The 21,298-nt window shown below is 38.5% G+C and overlaps 1 protein-coding gene across 1 annotated transcript; it reads right to left on the bottom strand.

Moving 5' to 3' along the window:
* Window positions 1-621: 621 nt before the first annotated feature.
* On the bottom strand, window positions 622-21,198 carry mapk15 (mitogen-activated protein kinase 15). The gene is made up of 14 exons (XM_088601112.1): window positions 20,469-21,198; window positions 16,539-16,637; window positions 15,754-15,783; window positions 13,451-13,541; window positions 12,126-12,256; window positions 10,715-10,878; window positions 9,944-10,083; window positions 9,267-9,324; window positions 7,594-7,731; window positions 6,726-6,831; window positions 6,128-6,389; window positions 5,537-5,679; window positions 4,197-4,358; window positions 622-3,487 (listed from the first exon to the last, which is right to left on the bottom strand). Exons 1-14 carry the CDS (start codon window positions 20,535-20,537, stop codon window positions 3,296-3,298), a joined length of 1,785 nt encoding a protein of 594 aa, XP_088457238.1. The 5' UTR covers window positions 20,538-21,198; the 3' UTR covers window positions 622-3,295.
* Window positions 21,199-21,298: the final 100 nt, after the last annotated feature.

Below are 21,298 nucleotides of genomic sequence, written 5' to 3'. Positions count from 1 at the left end.
CAGTAACAATCTTGGATCATTAAGGTACCTGCAGCCAAATAAGACCCCACCAAATAGCCTCGTCTAGTTTATTATGTTTAATTAGCCATGTTTAGCTAATTCAATTAGATAAATTAACTAGCAGCTAATTAATAATTCCCAAAGTGTCACATTGACATTTCTTATCGGTAATGTGAAGCTTTGTTTAAATGCTATTGGTCAGAGCATAGTGTCGGTGGGCTTTGGCTGCAAAGAAACAAGAGGTCAAGTCCACACTGGAAAGTAGAAAGAAGAAACTTATTTCAACCATTGAGCCTCTTCATGTGTATGTTGCCTTTTTCCCTTCCTACTTTTCAGTGTGGAACTAACCTTTTTTTATTCCTCTGCAAGTGTTATACCATTGTACAAAATTCACAAAACGACTTTTGCACTCTGCGATTTTTTACAGTTCAGATTTTTTTTTGCTAATAGCGTAGGTCACCAAGCATTAGGTAAATATCATTATTACAACAAAACAAAGTATGAGCTCATTGCCCCAGGCAGACTATCTCTCACAGAAGCATCCATATCCATATGGGCTAAAGTGTACTGTGTTTTTCAGCAGGCTTCACAGATTAAGTGAACAAATACAGACAAAAGGGGTCCGATTTTAAAATACTGTACATATTTATTGACACACATTTCTCAGTGTATACTGGCCTTTCAAAAAGTTACAATAAGAATACATTAAGTACACCACAGAAAGAAAAAAATACCATTATTTCAAAAACACAGAAGCGTTTCAGTTTTAAGAGGTACAGTATATTCCCATTTGGTTATTCAAACTCTGCTACAGATTGTTAAATAGCTTTTTAATTTTGTAGATCTAGTAGTTTCTAGTTTACAAGGAAAGAAAAATTGTTTTATTTTCTACCACTGTTACTCTTTACTGCTTTACATAACTCTTAATTGTGACTATTATTTGATAGTTCTTTTGTTTCTTGCAGTTCATCTATCTGAATTGCCATTCTGCTGGCCAACTATTAAATATTTCTTCTGGCTAATGAAGTGCTCATCTTAGGGAAAAACATTTTTAGTGTTCAAGTCAGCAATTTAAGCAAAACAAACAAGTCAAAGTACATTTCTTTAAACATTTAATATTTAGGAATGTTTCCTAATGGCATGACCTGCGAGATAAAAAAACCAACAGTTTTTCAATGACTCAACAGGTAATTTTCCCAAATACAGTTTAAAATGATAAAGGGTTGTGTTTTTAAATAGAAACAAAGAAAAGTCATTTATATATTCATAAGCACAATCTGAAAATACCTAGACAAAATCTTTAAGCATTTCATTTTCCAAAGGTTTTAACAACCCAGCTGGATTGTTGCCTGCATAGTTCACAATTTTATCCGTCCTACACAAATAACTACCCTTCTCTGTTGCAGCCTTCTTACAGAGCCGGGGTAAACCAGAAGGAAGCAAAAGTTTCAGACTTGATGTACTGTAGTAGATAAAATTTAAAGTTTTGATTGTTGGCTGCTGGAATCAGCAACACTATGATTTTATAACAGATTCTGTGATATGTATCTATTTATATCCCACTGAATACTTATCTACTGTACAACTGCATTCAACGGTTAATTGTTAAGCAAGACCAATATAATTTCTCCAACATGAATATTGTTTACCAATTTTAGGTATGGTTTATACAACATTCCCTGAACAACTGTTAAGTTTTTAAAAGCCTGACCTAGTATTATTTGAAAATATTAAGATTCATACATTTTTCCAATTAGAACTTTTCTTCAGGATTTTCTCATCATTTTTAGAAAGATATATTAAGGAAAATGATCTAAACATCATTCCTGTTTATTACTGAAAAAATATGGCTACTATTTTAAAACATGTACACAATCATTTATGAGAGTGTAACTAAATGTCATAAAACCATTATCTTCCCAATCCAAAAATACACATTAACATTATAATTAGGACATTATGAAACACTGTCACAGTTTCATAAAGGCCCTGCCACATTACACTTAGCAGCCTTGACAGGGAAGCCATGTGACTATGACATCTATTTCTGGTCACTAGGCCTTGTCCACAGCACAGGGAGAAGATGGTGCTTATATCTGAACCACAGGACGACATCCATTTGTATCAGGGACGCAAAACTATGCTGGGAAAATTGGCTGAATCTACTTCCTTGTCTTGTAATATGGCATGGATCTTTAAAAAACAAATCCTGAGAATAGTGCAAAGAGAACCACTGCCATTGAACAAGACCATTTTACACTATTTAAATATTTTTTTCATGTTTCCATTTCATTTTGTTTTACATTCCATCCGTATTTTAAATAAGGCACTTATTTCCTAGTTTGCATTTTTTCAACCTCTGACTGACAGAGTAAGTTGTTTTCGGGCTCTCAATAATTGTATTTTACAAACCTGCATGGAATTAATGTTGCTTTCAACTTTAAAAAAATTGCAAGTGCATAGAATGTTGCATTAGTAGTCCCTCCCAGGTAAAATAGTCCTTACACAGATGATTATGACTGAGAGACAAAGACTAAGAAGTGAGCAGGAAAATAAAGCTCTCTATACAGTTTTTATATTTTATAAAGATTTTCTGTATGATTTTAAACTTGTTACCAACAAACAGGACTGTAGTCTTATGGGAAAGTATATAAATAAGAGATGCAATGGTGTAGCTGACGTATCAAAAGAGAGATGCATGGATAATTTTAGACTATTTTCCTGTAGATATATGACATTTCTTCACGGACTTGTAGAAAACTACAAAACTCTGTATAAATGCAAACTACAAAACTTTGTATAAATGCATATATATATAGCTCTTAAATTAACTCTTAGCTTTTGCTTCTTGAAGATAAAACACAGTAAGAATAAGAAAACTTAAATACAAATGGTATAAAAATAAAAAAGGCAACTGAGGTAATTTAATTTAGGATTACTGCTGGTAAGTTTTAATTTAGGATGCTTTGTCTATACATAAACTTTAAAATGCAAGACATGTGCTTTTTGAAAACACTGGCTTCATGGTTTAATGCTGACTGCATTGCCCAAGGTCCAAGAACCTGTTCACATGATCCAGTTTGAAGCCTGTGGTTTGTTCATAGGAGTGATGGGCATTAAGGCGACAATTTATTGGGAATACTAAAGCAAAGTGTCTGTGAAGGAACTCAAAAAACTGCAGTGGTTTCCACTGATAACAGAATCTTCTTCTGAAAACATGTTTACTGTAGAGCTTTGTGCCAAACGTTCCTGTCCTCCAGGTAGTGTTTGCAATTGCAGTCCCCAGGAGAAGGTGCTACTGGTTACTGCGAACCCGCAGTAGATTTTCCAGTTCAGTTTTGTTAATGGTCCCGTAGGCTTGTGCATAGCTGCCCAGCTTAGCCTTAGGGTCCCCTGCAGCTCCAACATTGGAGGCATTCTGGAACGTTTTCTTGCTGAATTTTGGGATAGGTTTGCTCTCACGCGTCTGTGAATGTGACCTCTGATTCTTGAAAACAGGAAAAAAAACATTTTTAAAAAAGGAAAAGGTGCAACATCAGTAGAAGAAAAAACATTCATACCGCTGCTTGTTCCACTACCTGAATATATTCAGACAAGTCAGGTATAATCTCTTATTGTCAGAGGGCTAGAGACTTCAACAAGGACACAAGACAAATTTTACTTTGATAATTATTTTTCAGGGAAACCTGTAGAAACGCTTCATATGCTTTTAACATCTAACTTTAAATACAATAAAATTTAGTAATGTACCTTGTGTACCTGTAGTTCATTTAATATGTAATATAAGATAAGATAAGATAAGATAAGATAAAAGCACTTTATTAGCCCTACGTACAGTATGTACAGTATGTACGTGCAGTGTACATATGCATATGTACACTGCATTCTCAAGCATAAGTGGTAGAATGATTTTTAAAGTCTAGAAAACATAGTGCAAAATTGTGCAGTAGAAGCATAACCACTTTTCTTACTATACATACATATATATATACAGAACATTAAATTAATTTTCTGAAAATGTTAATCCAAAAATTATTCCCCTTCCTATTTTGTTTTAAGCTTGAATAGTACCTTTAAACCTTTAGAAGATCAGAAGTAATTCTTTCCCCAGAGCAAAATCCTTGAATGTTAGCTTATTCCCAAATTTGCATAAACATCTATTTTAAAAAATAACTCTAACAAGACGGTGTCTTTACCAGGCGCGCAGTGCCCACACTCATCCCTGCGGCCACGTCGGGCTCCTCCTTCCTGACCAGAGGGTTGTTGAAGCGGTTCTGGGTGAGAGAGAAGGAGCGGGCTCGGGCGATTGGAGCCGAACGGCCACGATGCTGCTCCGCCCCCCTCACTGGAGCCTGACTCTGAGGAGCAGAAAGGATCCTGTTACCCAGGGCTGGGTCAGCATGCGTTCAGGGCTAGAGAGCTCCACAGCTTCCACATTCCGGTCTACGCCTCTCGAAGCTTTACACTACCTGCTTCTTTCTGATTGCAGTCTTGTGGAAAGGTTTCAGGTTATTTGCTATTAGACATTGACTTCGGGTATATCAGGATAGTGATTTCAGACAAAGTGAAAAGAAATGTGAGAATTCCAAGTTCCACCTTGCTTTCCAAAGTGCTTGAATGGTCACCACAAAAGCTTGACATGCATCTGAAAGCAGCCTCACAAAGGCTACCTGGAATCAGAAAACAGACACTCGAACCAACCTACAAACCTTGTGCAATGTTTCAGAGGGCAAAGTCACTTGATATAGGATGCCTTAAAAATCCTGTATCAGGTCTACACTGCAAACACAACAGGAAAGCAAAAGGAGGCAGACAAAGTACAGCACAATCCTTATAAATCTGCGCCTGTTTGTAGCCGTTACAATACAACAGAATTACAAAAGATTCTAATAAGATAACCCAAATAATAACCTTTGCACAGTACTGTAACGAGATCTTAAGAGACTTGTAATTAATTACGGTTCAAGGATGTAAGGTACTGCTTGGGTTGAAATCTTATAATGGAACAGAAAGTATAACCACGACTGCTCACTCCTGACCTACATTATGGTAGTATTAAATAAGCAAAACATACATCCGTAAATTTACAAATTACTTCAACTGCCTTAAAAGCAGAGTCATCCACAGGATCACCGTCACATTCTTATCTTACAAGAAAGCAACTGTTACACGAGAAGCATGAGGCAGCGTGTCTTTCTGCTGCTTGTCACGTCAGGATGGCATCACAGGAAGGCAGCGATGAGGTCCCAGGGCATGATCACTGTGGCGCCGTGAAATCAGTTGGCCATTAGTCACTTGTCAGCAGTGCGGAACCAGATCCGTTCCATGGGCCCCATCGAACACACTTTACCTGGATAACCTGCCATCACTGGGCATTACTGCTCTGGGGTGTCTCAAAGGATTGCCGAGAGCACAGTGCACGGTGTTTTGCTGCATCATACAGTAAGCACAGTAAAGCCACTTTTCACGCATAGCATAATCCAGATCAGACCACAGTTAAAGGGCACAAATGTTGCGCTAAATATCTAAAACTCACATTGAGCCCGTTGGGTCCCTGCGAGGCTGCGGGCGGCGCCGTCACGTTCTCGTGGCTGGTCTGACGCGGCAGCTTCCTGCCTGCCGTCGCGCCGCGTTGAAGAGCTGCTGTGGAGGGGTTCTGGGAAGACTTGGGACCGCCGTCTCAAGAGATCAGACAGAAGGTTTATCAAGGCCACAGCTGGTATTCCCAGATATGAATAAGCACCGTTGCATAATTGTATACATTAAGATCATTTGCTGGTCCTTTTAACTCTGAAATGGCTTGGGGAAATTACACTGGCTGGCGAAGGTTAAATGTCATCATATTCAGTGACCATTTATACTATAAATCACTGTGATGCCACAATATTCTAGATTTCCAAACCCTGCTACCAAACAATAACTGGCAGTAGCACATGCAAGAGTAGTATTTATAAACCAAAGCTCCTCATTGTTTTTTAAAATGCTTTTTTTTTTCTTTTCACAGTAAAGATGAAAAATTGCCAGCTTGGTGAGTCACATGCTACGCTGCACGGCTTCTTGTGGTCAGCATGACTTTGGACCTTTTGTTTTTGCTCAAGGACAACCAGAACTGTGCGAAGAGACTCACTAGGGAGGGCACCATAAGACGCTGGGCTGTGTGTAATGGGGTTGTAAGTGGTCTTGGTGGCCTTGGGGCTGTAGTCCGGACTGGTCCCGGCTCGGTCTTTCTGCGCTGCTGCTCCAGGAGGCGGCAGTGTGGCTTCGGGGGCAGGCGGACTGGCCTCTTTCTGCTCCTCGGGGGGTCTCTCCTGCTGCTCCCCCACGGCCGCCTCCTTCAGCCTGCCCTGCTGCCGCTGGAGCCGCAGACTTGCCTTCCTGTCCAGGATCATCTACAAACCAGGAGGGGGCGCTAGGTCTTTCTTAAAGAAAAGTTGCCCACTGTGTGTGTTGCCCGTACCTACAGTACAATTCCCCATAAAAATTCACTTATAAAATAACCGATCAAGGTCTCCATGGGGCACGAAGAGTACAGCACTAAACATTCAAATCTATCCCTTCACAACAGATTATTTAGATGCAAACTAATTTAATTTTATTTAACAATAAAACTCTGAAAGCTCTGAATTACTAGCTTGCAAGATGAGATCACTGTAGTTAATAATTCACTTCTGTGGTTATTTATTTGCGGTACTGGAGCTTCCCAGCAAAGCACGGATCCCACTCGCCTCATAGAGCTTATTGCGGTACTCTGCTACAGACAGCTGCGTGTCATCATCCACAGGGAGAACCACATCGTAGTCCAGGCTGGGCTCCTTTGCAGGGCTGTGGAACCTGGCAAGGATGACAAGACAGCGTCCGTCATCAGGTTTCATAACCTGCAGAGGAGATTTCTGGACCTTCCATTCCAGGACAAAAACTGCTTCCTCCCCAGTGGAACAGTTTAATGAATAAAATATAACAAGAGGCAATGTACAACAGAATATTTTTTCCTTATTAAAATGATGTGTATTAAAAATTATCTGCCGTATATGTAGTGATATAGGCATCCATCAGGACTTCCAAGAGAAAAGTCCTGGAAACACTTCTGCTCACATCTGTCTGAATGGGTCCAAAAGCAGGGCCCTATCTGGTACTTCAGCCCATAATGAGTCCTAACCACTATTCCACACTAGTGACTCAACTTATATCTATAATCTTTCAAAACTTATATCTGTAGAACTGGCCAATAGGTTGACAGACTCCTGTGGGCTTGCAGTGTTGTTAGAGACAGACTGACAGATGTGACAGACATATCTATTTAATACATCCGCCATTTCCCTATTTTTATCCTTGGTACAAACTTCATCCTTTAATAAATAAAACAAAATAAATCATCGAGTAAAGTAGCAAGAAGTGTGGGATTTAAATAGATAAAGGTTGAAGCTTACAGAGCTTTAGTAAGACTTTAATTCGAATATTGCGTTCAGTTTTGGTTACCATACCACAAATAAGGAACAATAAACAGCCGTGGAGTTCAACGAACAGCATAAAGAATTAAAATGATTTGTTTAATTTTGGAGATAAGTACTTTGTAACTGTTTTGTCTCCTATTACCTGCTGACATAGGGGTGTGCCAGAGCCTCCTCTGCAGTGAGTCTCTTATCAGGGTTGAATACCAGCAGCTTCTGCAGCAGATCAAGGGCATCTGGGGGCACTGAGGGAGGCAGCAAGTCTTCAAGGGGAATTCTGGACCTATGAACCAATTGTACAGTCTTAAAGCTTGTACAGTCAAAAGTACTGACACTCAAATTAGAACAATCAATTGTTTTTTTTTCTTCAAATGACCATAGTGTTCTAAGAGTTATGCCAGTACTGGAAAAATGGCCACATATAAAAGTCCATGTATATTAAGATAAGATAAGATCACTTTATTGGCCGTATACAATTTCTTGCATTAGGAATTTGTCTTTTCGCATACCCCAACTTGCTCTCCATGAGACACACAGACAGGGAGAGAAGCTTGGGGTCAGAGCGCAGGGTCAGCCACTTATATGGCGTCCCTGGAGCAGTTGGGGTTAAGGGCCTTGCTCAGGGGCCCAGCGGAGTAGGATTCCTCTGCGTACCGCGGGATATGAACCAGCAACCTTCCAGCCACAGGCGCCGATCCTTAGCCACAGAGCCACCCACCGCCCCGGTATATATTAAAGTACATACTTTAATAGCAAAGACAAGAGTTATCTCAAATTCAGAAAAGAGACATTAGTCACCTTAGCAACCTGGAATGCTCATCTCCTTAGCCTGAACAAAACAGAATTCTCAAAAAGGAAATGGAAAGGCCATTGTTACCATTTCAGAATAAAAATGTGAAAAGGACAGATACATTAAAAATGAATGAGTGAGAAACATTGATCACTGAGAACAAAATCATGTTTTGGTGTCTTGACTCTTGTAGTGTGCAGTGTGAAGTACGTATCCTTTTTCTCCATTCACTGCACTCATCAGTACACTATTTATCCTAGCTGGCAACCTGGAGTCTTTCCATGTGCATGGCAAATCTATTTGTTTTAGAGTCATAAAAATAGCTGCTAATAAAACTAACTGGGTCACTACCTTTAACCTCCAGTTTAAATTGTGATAGCAAAGCTTGTTCAAAGTTTGATCAAGTCTAATCCAACGTATTTGTTGCCAGGGGCAGGTTTATAAGCTCTACAAAATCGTATCCTAACTACTAAGCCACTGTAAACTGTATTTCGGCACAATCTGTTAAATTCAACAAAAACTTCCCAAAATGGTCCACACAACCCATGTAAACTTCTCGAAACTGGACAAACCTTTCAAGATTACCTTATCAAGAAAACGAGATCACAAACTAGATAATGTTTCCATCAGGATACAACCAATAAATCTTTTAACATAGTATATTTTTATTTCATTACAACAAAATCAAATTTCTGCATTCAAGCCACCATACATTCTGCAATCAGAAATCTATGAAATGAGTCAGCTGTACATGCTGCCTATTCCTTTCATGCAGTTAAAACCTTTGACAATGATACAGATACATAAAAATTCGAGACTTGCTTATTCAAAGTGGCTAGCTTGTTTTGAAAAATCTCATGAAAAAAATATAAATAAAAAAATGCTCTCAGAATATGTAAGCTTCCACATTTTATGTTCTGAATACAGACATTGCTCATAACACATGAAACTGAGTGTAAAGTGTCGGTATTATTTAGTCTCCCTGAGTAACTTGTAAAAAAGAGGAGAAAAAAAGACTGTGAACTCACCTTGACAACATTCTCTGGATTACTGAAGCTCCATAGTCAGATTTTATTGAATATATATCTAAAAACAAAAAAAAGGAAAACTGTTGTACTGGATATAAATTCAGAAAACTCAGCTAACATGACTACAAAGACTGCTTCTATTAACAGTCTTCATCTAATTTTGAAAGCATATTTTATCAACTGTGTACTTATTAAATACAGTGTCTGTTCAATCTATAGTGGTAGTTCTCCTGAATTAACATCAGTTACAAATATCTTGGGGTCTTGTATTATTCTCTTACTGAAAATACCGGGTGTACTATTGTAAACGGCAGGTGGAGGTTGCTTCTTCAAAGACACACTAACTGAAAAGCAGTGGAAAGTCAATCCGTTTCAACAGATAAGAAAACAGTGCCAATCGTTGCAGGAGACAGGAGACAGGAGACAGGAGACAGGAGAGACGGCTTGGAATCGGTGGCTGGTCATGACAGCTGGGCTTTCCTCAGTGGGTCCACTCTGTCAGTATTACTGAATTATTAAGACAATAACCCCCGCCCCCCTCAGTTACAAGTCACTGTACTTGACTTCATGTGAAAATAATGGCCTGTTCAGTCTGACACATGTTCTCTTGAATCTTGTTCATGGGTTTATAGGTGTACTCCGGACATTGGGAGCACTCCTCTTTCCGATGACCTCACCTTCATGAATAGGTGGAGGAATGGCACTCATGATTCTTTCAATCTGGTTTATCGTAGATGTGCCTGGGAACAGAGCTTTCCCCAGCAGCATTTCTCCGAGGATACAGCCAATGCTCCACATGTCCACCCCCTTCGTGTACCTGTAAGGACAGACATGTTAATCATAGCTGGCTACCTTTTTTTCTGTAGCAAGTTATTTTAATTTCACAATAGCAAGTGGCAATCGACAGGTAATATCTGAAATAGCTACTGTTGACTTATAAGTTGTATATTTAGTAGTGTATTTAAAAAACATTGTAAATATAACTGAATCTTTTCTGGGTTTTTTTGTGCAGACAAATGTGTATCTCCCATGTGCAATTATAATAGTTTCCCATTTAAGACATGGATTCCCACATAAGACTATTTCTTATCACTTTCATTTGCTCATGATCACATAGATCCAAAATCTTGCCATTAATTATTTGGATGAATTGAATTTCTACAAGAATGTTGTACATTGATTTTTTGTAGCCCCTAACACTTTTATTTTGCTACAAACTTAAAACTCAAGTTGCAGTTAGAGAAACAGGTAAACAGCTGATTTCTTCTTCCTATAGATCTAGGATTAATGTTTATGCCTATGAAGACAATTAACACAAGCAGCAATCCTAAACTAGACTGTATTTGCACAAATTGTGATGCACTCTAGATTTGTATTAAACACTCTGTTCTATTTTAAAGTATTGTAATTCAAGCGAAACAATATTTGCTGTAGATGCTGAAGTGTACCTGGTGGAAGCAAGGAGGATCTCAGGGGCACGATACCATCGTGTGGCCACATACTCTGTCAGAGCAGGGTTCCCAGCATCCTCCTGGATCTGGTACAGCGAACGTGCCAGACCAAAGTCACACAGCTTCACAAAGCAATCTGTGTCAAGCAAGATATTGGAAGGCTGGGGACACAGAGAAAGACACATATGTAAAATACAAGAAAACAGCAGAAAATTGGATACGCTTTCTAATTTTGTTAGTCTTACTACCTTTATTCTTTCTTCCTCACTGTTAATATACAAGTATGTTCTTGTCTTGAATTATATTTTTAATAATAATTGGGTAACATTATTACCCAATCTATTATTAACTCAACCAATTTAAAAACAAATGAGGACCTGAGCATGCACTCATATCCAACACACCACAGGCACCACAGTATTTTAAAAAACAATTGAAGAGGAATTATTTTTTTATCTGATGTCACGGCAAACTTGTAGGGGCCTGGCTGACTTAAGCCCACCCAAACCCCACAAAGCTCAGCTAAGTGAGAGATGCTGTTTGAGGAATCCCTGTCAGTCAGCTAAAGACATAGCCCAAGCTCAAAGTGGCACCTCCTACAGGCTGTGAGCATCTGCAGTAAATCACACTGAAGGCATGACACAATGAGAAACCACCGCAAAGGTATGATAAAAGTAAGCAGGTATCGCAATAAATTCACCGTGGTAAATTCACGGATAACCATGAAAAAGGGATTTGGGGTTCTCATTTTTCTTATTCATCTAGCAATCCTAAAGATCAAATTTAACCAAGCTTCCCATTACATTGTCAAGATTATCGTATATTTCTGGTTAGCCTTCTTTTCTGAAGCCAGCTTCCAAACACAATTTTCAAATCAGCTAACTGAGGTTTTTCTATGTTTGCCAGAGATCTTTCTACTGAAACAAATTAAAATCAAAATTCGGGTGTGTAATTTGTGATAAGGTCTGAAAAATGTTAAGGTATAATTGTTTATTTTACAGAAAAGACAGATATGTTTCAAAACAGGGGCAGGAGTAAAATATTCCTCGAATATTAAGAACACCTTTGTGCTCCCTTCATGTCCTAATGAATTCATTATTTAAATACCTCAATCTATACCCTGCTTTTAAAACAGAAGCTGGGTAGAAACCTGCAGGCTTGCAGTAATGTAACTGAGAGATGTGACACTGCTCCAGTTAATGCCTACTGTCCCATAAAGCACTGTGAGACTCAAAGTGTGTCAGAAGTCATTTGTCTCAAGACATCCTCCTATTGTACTAGGATTATATTAGGACAGTTACTGGTTGGCTAATCAGCTGTCACTTAAAGCAGTTTATACTTCCACAATATCGTAAGTACATCTCACACAACTACAAAAGTCTTGGCAGATTTATTTCTACTGAAGTACCTTCTGGTCCCTATGAATAACGTTGCCTGAGTGCAGGAACTTTGTGGCCTTCAGGAGCTGGTACATGATGTATCGTTTGTGAATATCCTTGAGCAAATTCCCCTTCTTTATCACGGCATGCAGGTCTGTCTCTGTGAATTGAACCAAAATAATACACTGCTTGATGTGCCTGACAGTGAGAATACATCATTAAATCTTTAATATATAAGCTGTCAAGCTAAGTACCTATTAAGTTCTGTTGCTTCACCCTTCACACATCATACACCTTTCATACGACCGGTTGCACTAAAGACCGAGACAATTGTTTTACGGATAACAAGAAACAGAAACTTTATGTGTAATCATCAGCTTTCATTCACAGTGCGTCTGCTCTGAAAATGCAGAGGATTTGTTCTCCTGCAATTCAGACATATTTCAGATGGATATTATGCATTAGTTCAGGCGTATATACTGGAAAGAATGTCTTGAAAACAGGCCAGGTGCTCAGGAAGATCATGTGATTGCTTAAAGAAATGAGAGCTGTCATAATCATTTGCATAAAGAGTTTCGATATTGGAAGGTGGGACGTCCTTGACAGAGAATTGAGAGAGATAAACTGGCTTTGAATTTGAGAGCTCTGCGATGACCAGTGAATATGAAATGTACACTATCCTCGAGGAGCTTAAGCACAAAAGGTGTGGCAGATAGATAAGGCATAACGCTGCAGTGCATTCTCAATGCAGCCTATCTATGTTTCTTCTTCTTCAGTTAGACCAGGATGGAGCCTCAGACTACAAGATCACAAAATAACAAAGGATGTCAAGCAATCAGCCCTGAAACCTGTTAGAGATCAAAGATGGGAAATCCCGCTGCATTAAAAAGAACCTGAGACATCAGAGGTGTCTGTCCTAGTTTAAACACTCAGCATCTGACAGTTTGCCAACAGTACAGTACGCTGTCTGATGACTGGCATTTAAACAGTACCAGCTCTGAGCTCAGCAACAACAGTACAATAAATACATGTATTTTGTAATTCAAGCAGTTCCTTAATTGATTGGTTAAATGTAGTAATTAAGGAAATATTTAAATGAACACTGAATGGAACAAATCTGTACCTGACACACTGATACGTACTGTAAAAAAGACATTAAGGAAAAGTTTCTATCTTCCTTATACATTATTTACAAGTTTAGAGGAAGCTCTTTTAAGGACAAACTTTTTTAACAATAAACACACATTAGCTGAAATGTCAGGGAAAACCCCTGTTCATGCTGTTCTGGTTTGCACTGGAAGGTAAAGGGATGTCGTGACATGGGGTACACCTGTGCAGGTAACCATGTCCTCACCCATGTACTCGAAGACCAGATAGATGTCCTTGTCATTCTGAGCTCTAATGACATTCAGCAGTTTGATGATGTTGGGATGCTCGCCGAATTCCTAAAACACAACACAGAGACACATTTTACTTCTGCTTTCTCCTTTACAGATCACAGCCTTCAAATCTTTTACCACAAAATAAAAAAAGCAGTCCATTCAACTGGATTTAAGATATGTACTATACTGGATAAACCAATGTGAGAGGAACCAGTCTTAACATCAGTGCATTTGTAGTTCGTGTCGAACTGATTCAAGGATCTCATTCAGCTGTTCTCAAACAGATTATGAGCTTGTTCTATACTCCCACAACCCTTTGAAGAAAGTAGTGCCTCCTGCTCTCAGTTCTAAATTCACTTCCACAAAGATTCCACTTGTGTGCTTTGGTTTGGATTTCACTTGTTTGACCTTGTCAGTACTTTTCAGGATGTTAAATAGTTGTATTGGGAAAACATCCCTTGATATTACATTTTTTAAAAACGTTTTTGTAAATCATTTGGATTCATCTGTAGCTCCACCTTGCTGATTAACTGCCCTGTGGTTTAATGATTTTGCTAACCCCCAGAAAATATTTTGTGATTGTTAAAGAAGACAAAAAATGTTCAGCCACTAAACTAAACAACTCTATTATTAAGTCAGAACACAAAGTATATATTAGCAAAGACCAAAATGTTACTCCCTGTTTTGAACAAATTATAATACAGTGTTGTATTTTTAAACCCTTCTGTAATAAAATCAGAATAATTATTGAGGTATGCCCCATGGCTCCAGCTCTGATTAGTGTGAAGAATATGCACACTACTGCACAAAAGAGATAAGCCTGACTTTTAACACTGACCTACTTCCTTACCTTAGGAAGAATAAACACACATTATTTCAAATACAGACAGAAAACAAAATAAAAAAAAGGCCTACAAAGAAAAAATGATTTGAACTTCTGTTGCTGCTAGTGTATATTTGAACAAGCGCATCTTGGCAAGAAAACTCACAAATGCTTTGGCTATTGAGCCTTCCTTCTGGTGTGTGGATAGAATAAAAAATATTTGGGCTGTCAAACTAATTTCTATATTTTACTACGCAGGTCCCTACTCTAACTTAATTAGTAGAAAACATGTCAGTGTTGTCCCAGAATGACTTTGGTCAAGGCAAGAACAGAACACATAATACACACCATAACTTACCTAGCAGTGATAGGACCTTAGCAAATAGCAAAGTGCAATCATTATGTCTTAAGAAAGACACACATGTAAAGTTCATCATACTGTATGATTAAGTCTGCAGTTTCATTAAACTGTTCACTCTTAATTGAAAGCCAAATTCTTCCTCAGGGATTAACATAGGGACATACATATATTTATATAAAGAGTGGATAAAGACAAAAGAGTGGTTAAAGACAAAAAGCAAAGAATGATTTCAAGAATGAGTAGTACTGCTGAAATGTCTGTTTGCATTACCAACATGCTGGTAGAGATCATCACTGAATTTGAGCTAGATAGCACTGTCCCTGTACCTGTCTCTATGGTAAATTACGTTTAGAATTGTAAACCTTTGGACCTAGTAATAGTATTCCTAAGGTCAGTGTTAACAATCTGGCCTTTAAAGTTGTTTACAAAGCATAACCTAGTGTAGCATACCTATTGGAATATAAAACAGTAAATTGTTCCACCTTCACATTAATTGTGCATCGCTTATGAAGTACATATTTAGATATGTTGTTATTGTGATGATAAAATAATGCAACATAACAAAACGGTATTTACAAAATCTGCCTCTATATGGATTTTGCAGTTCAATAGAAAGTGAACTTCAACAATACCAATATCACATCTAAGCAGTCACATCTCATCACACATGACAATTAGATGCTAAATGTATTACTATTTTTCATTTACTTTTTAATCTAAGTAGGCATTTTCATTTTAAAATGAATGTTTCTTAAATTGTAGATTCTAAATGCAGGAAATTGTTTAAAGTCTAAGGTTCTAGTATGTTATTAATTAGCATTTAATTTAATTATAGTTAAGAGCATTATTCAAAAAGGGCAAACCAGAAAATTCTAAAACAACTTTTAAGCTAATCAGCTTTTCAATGATATGTGTAAATGATCCATACATCATCTAAATATCGAACAGAATTTAAAAAAATGTAAAACCATTACATAAATAAGACAAACAAAAATTTGCAACCCCAAGTCTTAGTTTTATCTTCATGAGAAGATGACCAGGATCAACTTCCATATTTTTAAGATCAGAACAGGTAATAAAGATATTCCTACCTGAAGAAACATTATTTCTCGGAATGTTCTCTGCAAAAAAAGAAAATGCAATGACTGAAAAAACTGGAATTAGGCAACGATTCTTCAACGGTGCAATTACCAAAAAACACAGACACTGTTTTCAGTTTCCAGTAAACTTACCGAAACTCTTTTGTGTTAGATAAAGATGTGGACAAAGACTATTTCTTACTAATTACCAGTTGGGAAACCAGCATAAAAGTATTCCCTAAACATAGAAGGTTCACTAAACAGACCATGTTAACGTTTACTACTAATACACCCCAAAATAATAATTACAGCAGTACTCCACAGTTGGATTAATTAATGCCTCTCTGATGTAATACCTAACCCCTTAATGATCCTCAAGCTGCTTCTTCCCAGGATTGAAGGAATCTGAAGGCTAAAACACATGCTACAAGGTGGGACAAAACCTTGTGTGAGATGGTCAGTCCAGAGCTCTGAAGCGACAGTGCTGACCACCACACTATTCAGTCTGCACCATGCAGTGAGCAATACCGTATGTACTTTTTGGGTCAGAGACACCTGTGTTTGTAGGTGGTTCAAAAAAGGATTCAATATTTTACAGAAGTTACGAGTGTCTTGAAGAGAAAAAAGAAACTCTGGTATACATGTATGAATTCTGGGCACAGGGGTGGGAGACTTGGTGCAATGACATGACCTTCAATATCGCCAGCCTTTTAAGAAGCAAAAAAACAAGCCTCAATAAAGTTGAAAAACAAAATGGAGGACACATTTGCAATTCAATGCATCTGCTCTCTGCTTACCTGAGCATCTGTTCTGTTCCTGAAAGCATCAAATATCTTCTTCACCGCAACAATCTCTCCAGTTTTCCGATCAATGGCCTTCCAGACTATTCCATATGCCTACACAAAAAGAAGCACAAAGAAAGGTTAGGTTAGGCTGCACACGAAGACTTCTAAAGCGTTTATTCTTCTCTCAATGTGCTGCCAGGCACAGATGTGTAAATCTTGACATCAAAAACAGCCATTAAACAACTGTAGCCAAGACAGCCCAAGCCATAACAGTGGACAGTTACGCATGGCTGGCGAAGATGAACTAAAATATTTGAAGGCCTGCCATATTCAGTTACTTCAAACAAACACATTTTGACCAACTTAAAAACAGGGCTTCTACAAACACTGCACCTGTGAAAAATATTGTACATCCAGCTGAAGAATGTACTTGTTCAGAATCACTGCTTGTACAAAAATGAAACTACCTGTGGAATGTGGTTTAGTGACACTGGTGTCCTGGTGACTATACATAGTCGAAATGAAGAGTACACAGTGCAGGATAAATCACCAGTCTAATAGGAAGGGTGAACTCATTCTCAGACTCAGAAAACCATCTCGAAGTGCAAACCCATCTTGAACCCATTACCTGGAATTCAGTTTTATAGAAGTACTGTGAAAGAATTTCTACAAACTTTTATAGAGCATTACTCATGTCAAGGGCATTATGGAGCTCTGTTCAACTTTAAAAAGAGGACAATAAAGCACTACCTTAGTAAAATCCAGTCAAAACCCACAAAAACATATTCAGTGGTGGGAGGCTTGAAGTCTTTTAATCCTAATTTCTGTAATTTCACATTAAAGTGCATCCTATTTTATGATACACCAGGTAGTGTTGAAGTTACACAGATAAAAACTATCTATCAATACACAATGAGTCTTCAAATTAATTAAAATATATATTGAGAGGTTTTTTTTTTCCAGATACAGGTTTATGGTTAATTATCACAGTATTTTTTCTCATGAAAATAAATAGCAAGTATGGATATGACAGAAATGGCTTAGCGTTCTAATACAACTTTAAACCCTTCGTAATTAACTGTACTTGTTGATAAGTGCTCGTTTATACTATAGCAATGTTAAGGAGTAACAGATAAGGGAAGGACGTATGATATACTGTGCATTGATACAATCATATTATTGGTTCAAATTAAAATGATCCACACCTTCTCAGAGGAAAACCTGAACTAGTCAAGGAGAAACAATGGGAGACACTGTGCTTGAGCATCTATCTCTCACTACACTGCACGTGTTACAGCACTACTGCATTTTTCACAGCCCACAGCTTTTGGCTACAGCACTGCTGCCGAGTCATGAATAAATAAAACATGCAGCCCTTGAGAGAAAAAGAAAAGGAGTGCTGGAGCTTCTTTCTTTTATCTGACATGAAGGCAAAGCCCAGTGTGTTCACCCTGGATACTTCAGACGCCCGCTGGCACTGGGAGGTTGGAGGATTGTCACTGAAACACTTCTGAAAATAAATTGAACTGGTACGATACGAGTAACCTGTGAGATCATAAAACCAATAAAAATAACAGGGGTCATTGCTTTTCTTTTTGTACAACCTATAACATTGGGCCCAGCAATTCTGGAATAACTGAAAGAGCAACAGTCCTTAATCACACTTGTAATGTGTGCCAAGACATCTGGACCCGATTCTCCATTTGTACTGTACATACAGTTGTCAGATCTCTACAAAGCATCTGATGAGCAGGTTTCTGTATGATTCAAACTCTAGTGCACTGTTTTCCTTCCTAGGTTTCCCATGGTTTAAATCTAGAACCTAATTTAAATTATTGCGCTGTAAAGTTATCTCATAGTAGAATTCAGATTCCTAAAAGAAGCAAGAGTGCTAGGCTCCTGCCTGAGATGTCAGGAGTGTGTGGAGAGAGGACAGGTCTGGATACTCTCAGAACACAAGCTGGACTGCGAAGGATGTCCACTCACACATGGAAGGCCCTGTAGATTCCAGCATTTCATTTTGACACGCAATACAGTTGTTGACTATGCTGGAAGTAATGGGTTAAACCCTTTTTGTGTTAGTGGCCGTGAAGTATGTTTACAAAATGGTCAGATTACTGTGACCAAGTCAAAGCACAAGGAGGGCCTCATGTCTGAAATATGAAACTAAAAAGAACCTTTTTTAACTCTCTTCTCCTGACTGTGGAGAACGCAATTGTTTTTAAAGTAATTCCTTAACGGGCAAAGACTATGAGAAATGACCACAAATGACCAGTTTTATATTATTATTACAGCAACAAAAAAGTCATTGAAAAGGTGAGATATAAGGGAGTGCAGTTCCTAGTTTTTATCACTTCCCAAATTTGAAAAGAAACAAGGTTTCAAGTGGAATTCCATTACAGTTGCATGTGCCCAGGGCTGAAAGCAAGAGGTGAACAGCTGTCTCACTACTTGAGAGTCTGACCTCAAGAAGCCATTAGATTACTATTGTTAAATAACTTCAACACCACATCATGAGCACACCGCAGGGATAATGCACTTTATAATAAATCTAGACATTTAGACAAGTGTTCCAGCTCTAGTCCTGCAGAGCCAGTGGCGTCTGTGGGTTTTAATGTTAACCTTGCTAATAGTAACTAATTAATGGCTTGGCTGGACCAATTACCAGCTGTATTTAAATCCTGTAAATACGGTAGGTTACAATGGCACATTAGGACCATAGCCGGTCCATCCTGGTCTAGTTTTGAAACTCCTGTAGCTCTTACCTGGAATGCAGACACCCATCATTTTGAAGGAATTTTATTCACCAGTTCATTTAATGATCTAACTTAATTCCAACTAGGTATGCATATTTATGTCTCAATTTTCTGACCAAAGTACGTACACTCCTGTCTGAAGTGAGTTAACACGCCAGGAACCTTTCCTACAACAAGCCAGGTTAAATCAGTGCTCATTAAACTTGGATAATGTAATTGATAAGAGTAATTTGTTTGACAATAGCTATCAGCCTAAGTGAACTAATGAAAAACTTTCAAATAAAGGTGCCAGGACTTTCTATTTGACAGTATTACTACCACCATTCTAAAACATCAAAAATATTTCGCTCTACACGGAGGAGTGCTAAATGACAAGCGTCTCAAAACCCCAAATATCACAACTATCCAAACCAGTAAACTTATGAAAATCTAGACTCCTGACAATTCTGGTAACTAAGGCAAGTATATCTGGATCTGTTTTAAAGTTTCATGTGATAATTCCTAGCATCTTTTGCAGTTTCCGTGGAGACACCGCGCTAACACCCTTGCTGTGTTCGTTATTATGCTTTACCGTGATTTTACGTGGTTTAATAGACTTTTACCACTCTATATCTTAACGTTATAGCAGCGCTTTGTTACAGGAATAGCGAAAGGAAATTAAAACAAGACCCTAACAGCACACCAGCACACACAGAGAACAGCCTGAGCTTCACCGTGTCCAAGACAACTGGCACCTAACCACCCACAGCGTCCTTACCCAACTGTACGAAGCACGAACTTTCACAAAACTAGGCGAAGCACTGCTGCAACCTTTAATTAAGTAAAAACAGTATCGGATAAAACTAGGCAAATTGTCTAGTCAGACAAAAAAAAGGTTTTAAGGATTATGGTTAAATCGCTCTTTAATTTCAATTTTTTCGCAACGAATGAAATTAAGATTTTTAAATCACAAGTGATCGCATTCGTGGTGACGTTCCTGTGAACAAAACATATGATATTTATTTCCATTGACAGGTCTGCGTCGTAATTATGGCTGAAATACACTCATCTTAAATTTCCCCACTGCTGTTTCGTCTAACCCTTATCTGTCGTTACAAGAGGGTCAATCCACGGGATAATAATTGTTACTGCAACAACCATTTCTCAGCCAGTAAGCACGCCACATAACACAGAAGGTAAAACTCACCCCTTTGCCAAGTCTTCTTTTAATCTCATATTTCAGAGAGATGTGATCTTCCACTTCTGTGACATTCATGATGAAAGTCGGTTTCCGCAATTAAACAAAATAAAGCAACTTTTCAATGTCCTGCTCTCACAGGCTGAGATTCGGGACTCAATTTTTGGACGCTCTCTTCAACAGACCGATCGGCTACAGCAGCTGCGTCATCTTGACGCACGCATCCAATGTTTTGAATTAAAAATTTCACCTCTGCGTGCAAATAAATAAAAAACCGTAAACATTGAAGGTGAGACGCCGCACTTTTTCGGATTTGTACTGATGCCAGAAAAGGGAAGTCTTCGATCTACAGTAGCTGGTCTTGGATCTCTTGTTCTTTCTTAAAATGACGATTCCGTTTACTTATTCAAAGGGTTTTCTTTTTCGCATGAGCATCGGTGCAGACCATTTCGTTAAAAAAAATAAAGGTGCATTTTTAGTCATCCGTTCCCCCGAGCCCTTCTTGGTCAGTTGACGGCATGAGTGCGTCGACCTTCCTGTGCTAGGTACTGATCAATTCAATGTTATCATCCGCTGTTACAGGTCCCTTTGCCTTGTCGATTTCCCATGATCCGTTTTTTTATGCTCTGTGGTATGGCACACTTTTATCCCCTTATCTCGTTGTGGGGTCTCCCTGTCTGCACTGGGCCGCCTGTCCCTGTTGATACCGTCCGTTGCCCTGGAGACGCGGCTAACCTGACTGACCCGCTCCTACTGGGCCGGGTCTTAAAGGAGCCGTACCACAATGCAGCAGAGACCTGTACCGTGAAAGCCAATGGCAATCACAAAACTGGACCCGC

Source organism: Lepisosteus platostomus, chromosome 12, assembly GCF_059453375.1.
Source record: "Lepisosteus platostomus isolate fLepPlt1 chromosome 12, fLepPlt1.hap1, whole genome shotgun sequence".
NCBI lineage: Eukaryota > Metazoa > Chordata > Actinopteri > Semionotiformes > Lepisosteidae > Lepisosteus > Lepisosteus platostomus.
The sequence above is the reverse complement of the archived record's forward strand: the minus strand, read 5'-3'. Positions and strand labels throughout refer to the sequence as shown.